The 12,933-nt window shown below is 36.5% G+C and overlaps 1 protein-coding gene across 4 annotated transcripts in view; it reads right to left on the reverse strand.

Moving 5' to 3' along the window:
• Positions 1-12,933, reverse strand: part of CPD (carboxypeptidase D) — an 80,264-nt gene that overhangs the window by 31,257 nt on the left and 36,074 nt on the right. For all 4 annotated transcript variants that reach the window (XR_007146836.1, XM_047832640.1, XM_047832639.1 and 1 more), the window contains 2 exons: positions 12,613-12,780; positions 3,426-3,535 (listed from right to left, as the gene is read on the reverse strand). Coding sequence is in view for 3 of the 4 variants with exons in the window: in XM_047832640.1 (XP_047688596.1) it covers positions 3,426-3,535; positions 12,613-12,780 (278 nt within the window). In the remaining variant the exon portion in view is untranslated. The remainder of the gene's footprint in view (positions 1-3,425; positions 3,536-12,612; positions 12,781-12,933) is intronic.

The following is a 12,933-nucleotide window of genomic DNA, read 5'->3' on the forward strand; positions in this document are numbered from 1 at the left end:
CATGAGCAAGGGAGTAGCAAAGAGATGCGAGAGAGAGAATCTCAAGTAGGCTCCATGTCAGCCAGTGTGGAGCCTGATCTGGGGCTCAATCCCATGAACTGTGAGATCGTGACCTGAGCCTAAACCAAGAGTCAGATGCTTAACCGACTGAGCCACTCAGGCACCCCTATTTTTTCTATATCTTTTAGGGTTTTAGCTCCTATATTTAGGAATATAATACATTTTGAGTTAATTTTTGGGTGTGGTGTGAGGAAGGGGCCCAAATTCATGCTTTTGCCTGTTCATATCCAGTTTTCCCATCACTATTTGGTGGAAAGATTATTATTTCTCCATTGAATTGTCTTGGTGCTCTTGTCAAAAAATCCATTGACCATACATGTAAGAGTTTATATGTGGACTCAGTTCTATTTCATTGATTCCTGTGTCCATCCTTATGTCAGTATCTCAGCACTTAATTACTATAGTTTTATAATAAGTTTCAAATTGGGAAGTATGAGGCCTTTAACTCTTGTTATTTTTAATTTAATTTTATTTTTTTAATGTTTTATTTTTTTTATTTTAGAGAGGGGGGGTGGGGCAGAGAGAGAGGGGGACAGAGGACCCAAAGCAGGCTCTGTGCTAATGGCAGAGAGCCTGATGCAGGCTTGAACTCACAAACCGTGAGATCGTGACCTTGAGCCAAAGTCAGATGCTTTGACCAAGAGAGCCACCCAGGTGCCCCTATTTTTCATTTTAGAGATAATTTTGTCTTTTTCTTCAATTTCCTTCCTGAGTTTTATCAACTGTTCTTCATTTGTTCCTATCTTTTTTTTTTTTTCCATTTCTGTTTTCATCTCTTAAATATCTGAGTCTACATGGTTTTTCATATTCTCAATGGGTGTTTGGGTATATTTCATCTGTTTGGAGTGCTGACTTATAGTTTTCTTCTGCTTCTTGATTGTTTTTTGGTCCTAGTAAGGTTTCCTCAGGCAATATGTGTGAAATTTCATTTCCCGATTTTCTGAAATGCTTCTCCATGGATTTTACTTACCTCTTGTTCATTTTTATGATACTGGGCTGTTATACATGATTCTTAGTTAATGGTGCCTTTTTCTGTCAGTCTAACAGTCAAGGCACTTTAGTGTATTTCTGTTTTTTTGTTTATTTGCCTTGATGTAGGATGGAACTGTAGGTCCTTTGATTTTATGGTTCTCTTCTATCTTGGACAACCCTATATTTCCCCTTTTTCCTTCTTTTACTCTTCACATTCCAATGGTCAAAGAGCACTTCTTCATTTCTTTTCACCTTTTTTCTGCTCCAGAAGTTAAGAGTTTGGAAGATTTCCCTTTGAACCTATTCTTTTAAATTGTGCCTGTCCCTTTAAATTGCATCAGACCATGTAAGTTGTATGTTCTTTGAAATCTCTTCCCAATATTCCCATGCTCTCATCTGCCCAGTTACTATTTTATTTAGGTTTCAGATTTCGGGGGTACTTAAAGTTTGGTGGTCATTTCATCACTTTCAGGGTTGCCCTTCACAAGTCCCCCTCTTCTGTCTTCACAGAGTGTCTCAGTCTGCTTTTCCTCATCATGAAGCTATGGCAGGGCACAGGGAGGGTTGGGTGCATGATAGATCATGACACATCACAGCTAAGAGAAAGGAAGCTGTGAGTAAAGACTGAGGATTTTAATTATCACCTTTCCCATTTACAACAGAAAAAACAAAGGCACAATATTCCAGAGGAGGCAGGATGTGGTAGGATCAAGAAATGGAGGAGAATATGGGAAAGACATCAATCGATAATACCTGAGAAGACAGAATCTGAATGAACTCACATCAGATTATTCAGAGTTCTATCTATTTAGTTCAAGGTACAGTGATCTACTGAGAATAAGGGGAGTAAAGCTGGGATTAGGAGGCTCAGGTAGAGGATAAAGGTTGAGAATCGCCAAAGTGTCTAGCCGCAAAACATGAAATACTGTCAAGTAGAACTGAGGGTTCAGCTGAGGCTAGAAAGCATACATATGTATGCAGTGTTGTCAATTTCCATGACTGTGTGACTTTTCTGGGATGTAGAAGAGAGACACTGGCAATTACTGAGGACCGGACATTGGCAAGGCAGGTATGTCAAAGGTATTCCAAAGTGTAAGTGAGGGCATCACTAAAGTGGATGTCCATGGTTTTAGCTGGGTAGAGAGTAAAATCAAAACAATTCAAGGTCAAAGAAAAGAAAAAGAGGCTAAGGAACTAGAAATCACAATAAGGATAAAAAGCAGAACTATAAGTTTGGGCACCAAATGTGCAAAATCTGACCACTTAGATTTTATTTTGCTATTCAGAGGATATCCCACTCTTCTCTTATGCCATGAACATCCCCCTAAAAGTGGTGTGCCCAAACAGAAGACAACTATTCCTTAAAGTGTAATAATAGACATATTCCCCTGTTAGAAACTCTCAACAAGGTCCACTTGTGCAGAATGAAGGTGTGGAAAATGTAAAACAACAGAAAGTTGTGATTAGAGACCATAGAGTTACGGTATTAATATCCTTTACCTATAACCAATGGAGTCACAGACTGAGTCTGTAATAAGACCAAAAATTGAAACTAACAAGTCTAGTTTCCAAGCCCCAACTTTTAACACAGTATCTAAGAACAAGTTTTAAATTAAAATTTCACACAAACACACAAATATGACATTTCTGATTGCAAAAGTAGTGTATGTTCATTACAGAAAGTTTAGAAAATACGGTAATTTCTACCTGCTTTCCCTTTCTACGTTAGTACAGTCTTTTCAATAGCTTAGACTAGTGGTTGGCAGTTTTTTTCTGTAAAGCGCCAGAGAATAAAAATTCTAGGCTTTACAGGCTTGAAAGTGTCTGTTTCAACTACTCAACTCTACCCTCTGCACCTATCGAGATGAATGCTGTGTTTTTATTCTTTAGTCTACTAATATGGTTCATTACACTGACTTATTTTCAAATGCTGAAAGAGGAAGAAGCCACAGACAGTACGTAAAAAACAAAATATGGATGTGGCTGTGTGTCAATAAAATTTTATTTGCAAAACCATTAGTGGACTGGATTTGGCCCTAGAGCTGTAGCTTGTCAACCCCTACCTTAGACACTTTACTAGATTTATAACTTAAGTACTAGTCAAATGAAATAAACTAGCATGCTAATTTATAATTTTTAGTTTATGAGGATTCAGGTACTATGCTAAAAACTGTAGATGAAAAGACATTACTTGAGCTTAAAGGTTAATGGGGAAACACACAGTACATTCACAGTGAGGTGGAAAACAGGAGAAAAAGTGGTAATACTGCCTGAAAGGAATCATGGAAAGACTTAACCGAGGAGAAAGCACTTGACCTGTGTCTTACAGGACTTTAATGCATTTTTTTAACTAAAAAAAATTTATAGCATTTTATGTTTAAATACGACCCTACCTTTGAATAAGAAAGTGCTATTTGTTGAAACACAGCATCATCTGGTGATTTACTGTATGTGGCAAGCCCTTGTTCATCATCATCAAAAGGGTAGTTCACTACCAAAGAACCTGCAAGGGAACAAAGGAAAATGTACTATGATATCTCCTTCAAGATGGATCTTCAACATAAATAAAGTACACTTTCACAATACTGCCAGAGACAGGAAACCAAGACAATTTTCCAAGGCTAATTTCCTCATTAGAAATAAAAAAGCTGCTAATTTCCTCACAGAAAATCAACTGGGTGAGTAAAATACTAAACAGCTATGCATGACACTTAGAATTTACCTAAACTTCTAGGTATAATTTACATGTCAGAGCTGAACCAAAAGTATACAGGGTGAATTTAAACAATTTTACTCTTATAATAATTAGGATCAGAAAAGATGAGCAAAATTTGATACTTTTTCAGTAAAATTCAGACATTTATAATGGCATGGAATTTTAAGATAAGAAATGATCCTTGAGGTCCAATTAATCCATCCTCTTCATTTTGCAGATGTGGAGTCTAAAACAGAGGGGTTAAATGACTTATGTATGGACAGCAGAGCCATCCCTGATCTACACTCAGAAAAAACTGCTAAAAATTTCCCATATGCTCACATTAGGAATTAGTCCATTAGAGTTATAGCATATGATATTTCATGACTTAAGGTAAAGAAAGTGATGCTTTAAGAAAGCAAGCAAGCAAGCAAGCTTTAAAACATATGTAAAGGGTGCCTGGCTGGCTCAGGTGGAAGAGCATGTGACTCTTGATCTCAGGGTCATGAGTTCAAGCCCCACATTGGGTTTAGGGATTACTTAAAAGTAAATAAATAAATAAGTTTTTAAAAAATAGATAAAAAAATAAAACATACATAAAGAATATAAAGTCCCTTCATGCTCCCCATAAAGCATAAACAAGTTAGGGTGCTTCTCAGACGAGAGCCCTGATGGAATCTCTTATTTTCCTATTAGTCACACTGTTTTCCTTTATTCATCTGTCCATTTATCCTTCCTTTACTAAAGCCACTCATCTTTGCCTTTGTTATCACACCACTTCATGGAATGGAAATGAAAGAACATATTCAACTTGAATTCAGATGAAGTAATCCTGTGGTAACAAATACCAGCAAACATTTATATAGAGAAAAAATTATTTAAGAAGCAAGTATGAAGAACTATGCTCACTCTATTCCCCAAAATAGTTCTAACGAGAACAAGTGTACTTCAATACCTCTTCTACAAATTTAATGTACCCCCAAAATTTAATTTCACCCCAGAACTATGACCCATATCTAAAAATTTGAACAGAGAAAAGTCAACATCAACTTCTACTCAATTCTTTCAAATGGCTAATTTTCTAAGGACAGAAAAAAAAGTCATAAAACATCTATTTCTATGAAACAGTCTACTTTTATTTTTTTTTTTTTATTTTTTTTTTTTTCTGAAATTTATTGACAAATTGGTTTCCATACAACACCCAGTGCTCATCCCAAAAGGTGCCCTCCTCAATACCCATCACCCACCCTCTCCTCCCTCCCACCCCCCATCAACCCTCAGTTTGTTCTCAGTTTTTAACAGTCTCTTATGCTTTGGCTCTCTCCCTTTCTAACCTCTTTTTTTTTTTTTTCCTTCCCCTCCCCCATGGGTTCCTGTTAAGTTTCTCAGGATCCACATAAGAGTGAGACCATATGGTATCTGTCTTTCTCTGTATGGTGAAACAGTCTACTTTTAGAAAATAATTAGTATCAACTCAAAAAGCAGGGACAACAACAACAAAAGATAAATTTGTCTTCATCAAAATTAAAAACTTCTGTGTGTCAAATGACATTAAGAAAGTTAAAATACAACGTATATAGAATGGCAGAAAATATTTCCAAATCAGCAATCGGATAAAGAACACTTAGAGCTATATAAAGAACCCTTAGAGCTCAACAAAAAGACAAAAAATAAATAAATAAATTGGCAAAAGACTTGAACAGATATTTCTCCAAAGCAGATATACAAATGGCCAACAAGTACACGAAAAGATGCTTATTATTAGTCATCAGCAAAATGCAAATCAAAACTACAAAATGGGGGTGCCTGGATGGCTCAGTTGGTTAAATGACTGACTCTGGATTTCAGTTTAGGTCATGATTTCAGTTCATGGGATTGAGCCCCACGCTGGGCTCTGTGCTGATAGCAAGGAACCTACCTGCTTGGGATTTTCTCTCTCCCTCTTTCTCTGCCCCTCCCCTGCTTGCACACTCTCTTTCTCTCTCTATCTCTCTCTCCCTCTCTCTCAAAATAAATAAATAAACTTAAAAAATAAAACTACAATGAAAAACCACTTTTTACTCACCAAAATGGCTAGAACATAAAAAAACAGAAAATAACAAGTGTTGATGAGGATGTAGAAAAACTGGAACTCCCGTACATTGCTAGTAATGTAAAATGGTTCGGCTACTGTGGAAAACGGTTTGGCAGTTCCTTAAAAAAGCTAAACATGCAATTATCATATGGTATTTCCATCAAAAAGCTAAACATGGCTAAATGAAATCAGTCAGAGAAAGACAAATACCATATTATTTCACTCATATGTGGAATTGAAGAAACAAAACAAAGAAAAAAAGAGGCAAGTCAAAAAGCAGACACTTAACTACAGAGAACAAACTGATGATTCTTGGGGTGGGAGGGGAGAGGGGATGAAATAGATAAAAGGGATTAAGAGCACACTTATCATGATAAACACTGAGTAATGTATAGAATTGATGAATCACTATATTGTACATCTGAAACTATAATAACACTGCATTTTAGCTACACTGCAATTAAAATTTAAAAGAAAAAGCACCAAATATGGAATTACCCAAATTAATTGAAAACAGGGATTCAGCTATCACATGCCATTGCTCAAAGCAATATTATTCACGATACTGAACAAGTGGAAACAACCCAAATGTCCTTCAATGGAAAAAGGGATAAACAAATTGTAGTATACACATACAATAAAATATTATTTATCCATAAAAGGGGATGAAGTACTAATAAATGTTACAATATTAATGAACTTAAAAACAGTATGCTAAGTGAAAGAAGACAGACACCAAAGATCACATATTGTATGATTCCATTTCTATGAAATATCCAAAATAGGCAAATCCACAGAGACAGAACATAGACTAGTTGTTACCAGGGCTTGAGGGTAGGGGAAAATAGGGAGCAACTCCTTAGTTTCCTTTTGGCAAGATGAAAATGTTTTAGATCTAAAGATGATAGTTGCACAACATTGTGAATGCACTAATGTTACTGAATTGTTCACTTAAAAATTTTTTTACTGTTTATTTTTATTTTTGAAAGAGAGAGAGTGTGTGAGCATGGGATAGGCGGGGGGGGGGGGGGGGGGGGGGGACACAGAATCCGAAGCAGGCTCCAGGCTCCAAGCTGTCAGCATAGAGCCTGACATGGGGCTCGAACTCACAAACTGGAGATCATGACCTGAGCCAAGTTGGATGCTCAACTGACTTAACCACACAGGCGCCCCTGAATTGTTTGCCATAACATGATTAATTTTGTTATGTGAATTTCACCTCAATAAAAAAATAAGTATCAAAATTTACAAAAAGGAATCTTACTTTTCTCTATATTCTCTCAAAATCCTTCTAAATTGTTGACAGCAAAGAAATCCTCTTTGAAATTTCTTTGCTAAGATTTCAAAACCCATTTAAGATTTTATGATGAGTAAACAAAATATGTCATGGACAAAGAGGGGAAGATGTTGGCAGAGTAAGAGACCCTAGGCTTGCCTTGTCCCACAAATACAGCTAGAAGACTATCAAATCATCCTAAACACCCCAGAAATTGATCTGAAGATTGGAAGAACAAATTCCACAACTAAAGGTAGAGAAAAGCCACATCAGAGAAGGCATGAAGTGCAGAGATATGGTTTAGGAGAGAAATGGATCATGTCTACTGTGGTGGGGAGGGAGCCACAGTTTGGAGAAGGGTGAAAGACCAACACACAGGGGATGTACAGGGAAAATGAATCCCCATAGCAATTGGCTTGGAAAGGAAGAAGGCCTGAATTTCATGAGTTCTTGCAAACAGTGGGGTGTAAAGCCTAAAGTTGTAAAGGTCAGCATGTTTGGTTCTGGGAGAACTCAGAGAACACTAGGGTTGTTCTTAGAGAGAAGGCAGGGTAAACAGCCTGTGAACATAGTGTGGAAACAGTGATCTGAAGAGCACCTGGGGCACACAGTAGGGAGGTTATTTGTTCATCTTGGAGTGTGTCCAAGAGAAGCAGCATTCATGTCTCCATGAAGTCTCTCAACTTCTCCAGGAACAAAGAAACTGGCCAGACCCATCTCCCTCCCCTGTCCTTCAGCATAAACACAGAATCATCTTCAGGAACCAGTGCAGCACTAACACATGCTACCTAACTTGCTTACACCAAGCCCCACTCTCTACTCCCTGCCCTCCAACCCCCACCCTTCACCTCCTCTCCTCACCCCACCCCCGTGTTCTAGAAGAACCATCCTTCCCAGTCTTACTTGCTTGAGTCCCAGTATGGTGAGCCCCCACCCCCAGATGACCAGCTCAAGCCCCTGCCCATATGACAGCTCTCAAACCTTGAGTTTTGTGGGGTCTTCGTTCTGGTGGTGGCAGCAACAGGTCTCACTTCACAGGCAAACCAGAGCACACCTAGTTAAAACTCATCACATTCAAGGCAAGTACAAAACACTGGCCACAACTGGCAAGATAGTCTCTGCAGATAACTGGCCTGAAGGATAAAGCAGACAGGAAAAAACAGCAAAGCACACACAGCACACACTGAAGACACTCCTGGAAGTGCCAAGCCCTGCATAACAGGAGATACTACACTACATGGCAGGGCACTACAGGACCTCTTCATGAGGCCATTACCCTCAAGAACAGGAGACGTAGCTAACTTCCCTAACACGGTGAAACGGCACAGAGACTTAGAGAAAATGAGAAGACAGAAATTTGTCCCAAATGAAAGAACAGGACAAGGTTGGCTGAGGAACTAAGTGAAACAGATATAAGTAACATACCTGAGAGAATTGAAAGCAATGATCATAAGGATAGATATGGAATGACATAGAGACAAAGGGCTTAATAAATGAAATGAGAAGCATACTTGATGGAATAAACAGGACAGAAGAAGCATAGGAATGAATTAAGGACTTTGAAGACAGAGTAATGGAAAGTAATCAAGCTGAACAAAAGAGAGAAAAAAGAATTATGCAAAATAAGAATAGACTTAGGGAACTCAGTGACTCCATCAAATGTAATAACATTTGTATTATAGGAGTACCAGAAGAAGAAGAATGAGGAAAGCAGACGGAGAATTTATTTGAAGAAATGATAGCTGAAAACTTCCCTGATCTGGGGAAGGAAACAGATACCCAGATCCAGGAGGCAGAGAACCCCCAACAAAATTAACAAAAGCAGATCCACACCAAGATATATTGCGATTAAAATGGAAAAATACACTGATAAAGAAAAATATTAAAAGCAGCAAGACAAAAGAAGACAGTTGCATACAAAGGAAACCTCATAAGGCTATCAGAAGATTTTGTAGCAGAAACTTCCCAAGCCAGAAACGAATGGCATGATATAGTCAAAGTGCTAAATGGGAAAAACCTGTAGCCAAGAATATTCTATTCAGCAAGGCTATTATTCAGAATAAAAGAAGAGATAGAATTTCTCAGACAAACAAAAATTAAAGGAGCTCATGACCAGTAAAGCAGCCCTACAAAAAACATTAAAGAGGACTCTTTGAGTTAAAAGGAAAGACTAAAAGTGACAGTATAAAGGTAGGAAACATAAAAGCAGTAAAAATGAATATTCCTGTAAAAAATCAGTCAAGGAACTTATAAAATAAAAGGATGTAAAATATGACACTATAAACCTAAAACATAGGGAGGAGAGGAGTAAAGAATGGGTTCAAACTTAAACAACCATCAACTTAATATAGACTGTTATATGTAGAAGATGTTATATACAAACCTAATGATAATCACAAATCAAAAAGCACTAATAAATATGTAAAGAATAAAGAGAAAGAAATCCAAATATATCACTAAAGATATATGGAAACCATGGAAGAGAGAAAGACAAGAAAGGATCAGAGAACATCGTCAGAAACAATCATAAAACAAGTAATAAAATGGCAATAAATACATAGCTATCAATAATTTGAATGTAAATGGACTAAACGGTCCAATCAGAAGACACAGAGTGACAGAATGGATTAAAAACAAGATCCATCTACATGCTGCCTACAAGAGACTCATTTTAGACCTAAAGATAGCTGCAGATTGAAATTGAGGGAATAGAGAAACATCTATCATGTGATGGATGTCAAAGGAAATATGGAGTAGCAATACTTATATCACACAAAATAGACTTTAAAACAAAGACTATAACAAGAGACAAATGATACTATATAATAATAAAGGGGACACTCTAACAAGAATGTATCACAACTGTAAATACTTATGCACCCAACTTGGAAGCACCCAAGTACACAAAAAGGTTAATAACAAACATAAAGGAACTAATCGATAATAATACAATAATAGTAGGGGACTTTAATACCCCACCTACATCAATGGACAGATCATCTAAATAGAAAATCATCAAGGAAACAATGGCTTTGAATAACACACTGGACCAGATGGATTTAAAAGATATATTCATCCTAAAACAGCAGAATACACATTCTTTTCAAGTCCGCATGAACTATTCCCCAGAACAGGTCACATATTAGGCCACAAAATAAGCCTCAACAAATTTTAAAAGATTGAAGTCATACTATGCACCTTTTCTGACCACAGTGTTATGAAACTAGAAGTCAGCTGCAAGAAAAAAATCTAGAAAGACTGCAAATACACGGAGGTTAAATAACACACTACTACATAATGAATGGGTCAACCAAGAGATAAAATAAGAAATTAAAAAGTACATGGAAACAAATTAAAATGAAAACACAACAGTTCAAACCTTCAGGATGCAGCAAAAATGGTTCTAAGAGGGAAGTTTATAGCAAGATATGTAATGGAAAGAAACACGTCCACATGATTGAAGATGTATTTCCCCCCACGCCGATGACAAGATCTTGATACCACATGTTGAAATCTGTAAATTATTTTCACTGGAATGTAACTAGTGTTAAGTTTTCAGATTTAGCCAACATGATATGTGACATATACTGAGAATATTCTTTGAAACTCAAATAAAAAATATTTTCTGTCAAATATGGTATGAAATATATTAAAAATTTATTTGCCAACCAGGCTATAACTTCATAATTCCTATTTGGGTATTTGAGAATTGTTCATGATTACCAACTGTAAAGATATTTTTTCCTATTACTGGGAAGCTTTCAAAGCAGTTTTTGGAGAATTTCAATTTACTTCTTAAATACAAATATCATAACTGTGTACTGTCATTCTAAAATGTCAGGTTAAAAAATAAATAGAATAAAAAATAAAATAAAATGGCAGGTTAATCTATATGCCATCAAATTTCAACTGTAATACTTCATTGGATATTCTAACATATATTGACACTAAATTACTTCCCCATTACCCCTGGTGCTAATACCTTCACTCTTTTTTTTTTTTTTAACAGCTTTATTGAGATGAACAGTTGACCTGTGAACAACAGAGGTTCGAATTACACAAATCCATTTATACGGGGATTTTTATTGATAAATACAGTACAGTACTACAAATGTATTTCTCTTTACTATTTTCCTAATAACATAACATTTTCTTTTCTCAAGCTTACTTTATTGTAAGAATACAGTATATAATACATACAACATACAAAATATGTGTTAACCAACTATTATTGTTATCAGTAAGGTTTCTGGCCAACAGTAGGCTGCTATTTAAGTTTTAGGGGAGTCAAAAGTTAAAACGTGAATTTTCAACTGCACAGGGGGCCTGTTCCCCTCACGTTGTTTGGAGGTCAACTGTGATTCACGTAACATACAATCCATCCACTTAAAGTATATAATTCAATGTTGTTTACTATATTCACAGTGTTATACAACCATCATTACTTTCTAATTACAGATAATTTCATCATGCCAAAAAAACCCCTGTACCCATTAGCAGTCACTCCCATTTCCTCCCACCACTATCCACTATAGCTTGAGGCAACCATTAATCTATGACCTATCTCTATGGATTTACCTGTTCTGAACATTTCATAAAATGTAGTCATATACCATATGGTTTCTAGTGACTGGCTTTTATCACTTAGCATATTTTCAAGGTTCATTTAAGTTATAAAATGCACCAGGACTTCCTTGCTTTTCATGGTCAGATAATATTCAATTGTATGGGTATACTACATTTTACCTATCCAATCATCAGTCCATGGATATCTGAGTTGTTTATACTTTTGGGTTAAAATGAATAATGCTACTATGAATATTCATGTACAAGTTTACATGTAGACATATGTTTTCTGTTCACTTTGGCATTGACACTTTCATTCTTACTTACAAGCCCTAGTTGGACATTGTGATGATTTTTAATCTTGACCTCTCATTCTATTCATCTAATCAATTCTTGCTGAATTATATGAAGGTGTGTAAGCCCAAACACTACATGAGAATACGGCCAATGTGCTGTAGTTAAATACATAGCAAGGAAAAAATAAAAGAATGTCTTATAAACCTACAGAAAAGGGTTTATTAAATTTTAGGGAAAAAAGGACTAAAGATTTCCAATTTGTTAGTGTTTAATTTTTCTGAATCACAAAGAGTATGCTACTAAATTCCCAGTGAGAGAGACAAATATAAAACACATGTGAGGGATAAATACAAAACACTTGAAGAACTAAGCAAGGGCAGGGAGAGAGGCAGGGAAGAGAGGAGGGTGAGAAGGACAAGGGGAGAGAGACGTAGGGAGGAGGGTAGGAGGGAGAAGAAAATAGGGAAGGAGTATGTGGGAGGGGAAGGGAGAAAAGAGCCAGAAAACTAGCTTAAAAAGCAATGAGAAAAGATCTTTATTACTGTCTGCTGCAAAAGCAGTAACAGGATACCAGTTTTGAGACAGCCTAAGACTATAAACAGATAAAATTCCACCAGGATTTTCAAATGCTCTCAACAAGAATTAATTACTGGAATATCAAGTTGCTATTACCTCCATGCAGGTTTGCTGACAGTACAAATGGATAGGACTTCATCCAGCTCATTACAGCAATAGTTTCTGGTTGGGTAGGATCTGTGATCTGAAAGAACTGGTCTGGGAAATTTCGGTTCAGGTCAAAGTTGTTGCTGTTGTTTCTGCCAATTACACTCACGGAATCTCCTGTATGATAAAGTGCTCAAATTTAAGCCATGTTTCACTTACATTTTAATCCAACACATACTACTTCAGCTAATCTTAACTCAAAGGTAAATGTGAACACATCAGGCTTCACTCCGAATAAGCACACTATGATTAAAAGACACATCTTTTTTG

This window comes from Prionailurus viverrinus, chromosome E1 (genome assembly GCF_022837055.1).
Source record: "Prionailurus viverrinus isolate Anna chromosome E1, UM_Priviv_1.0, whole genome shotgun sequence".
Taxonomy (NCBI): Eukaryota; Metazoa; Chordata; class Mammalia; order Carnivora; family Felidae; genus Prionailurus; species Prionailurus viverrinus.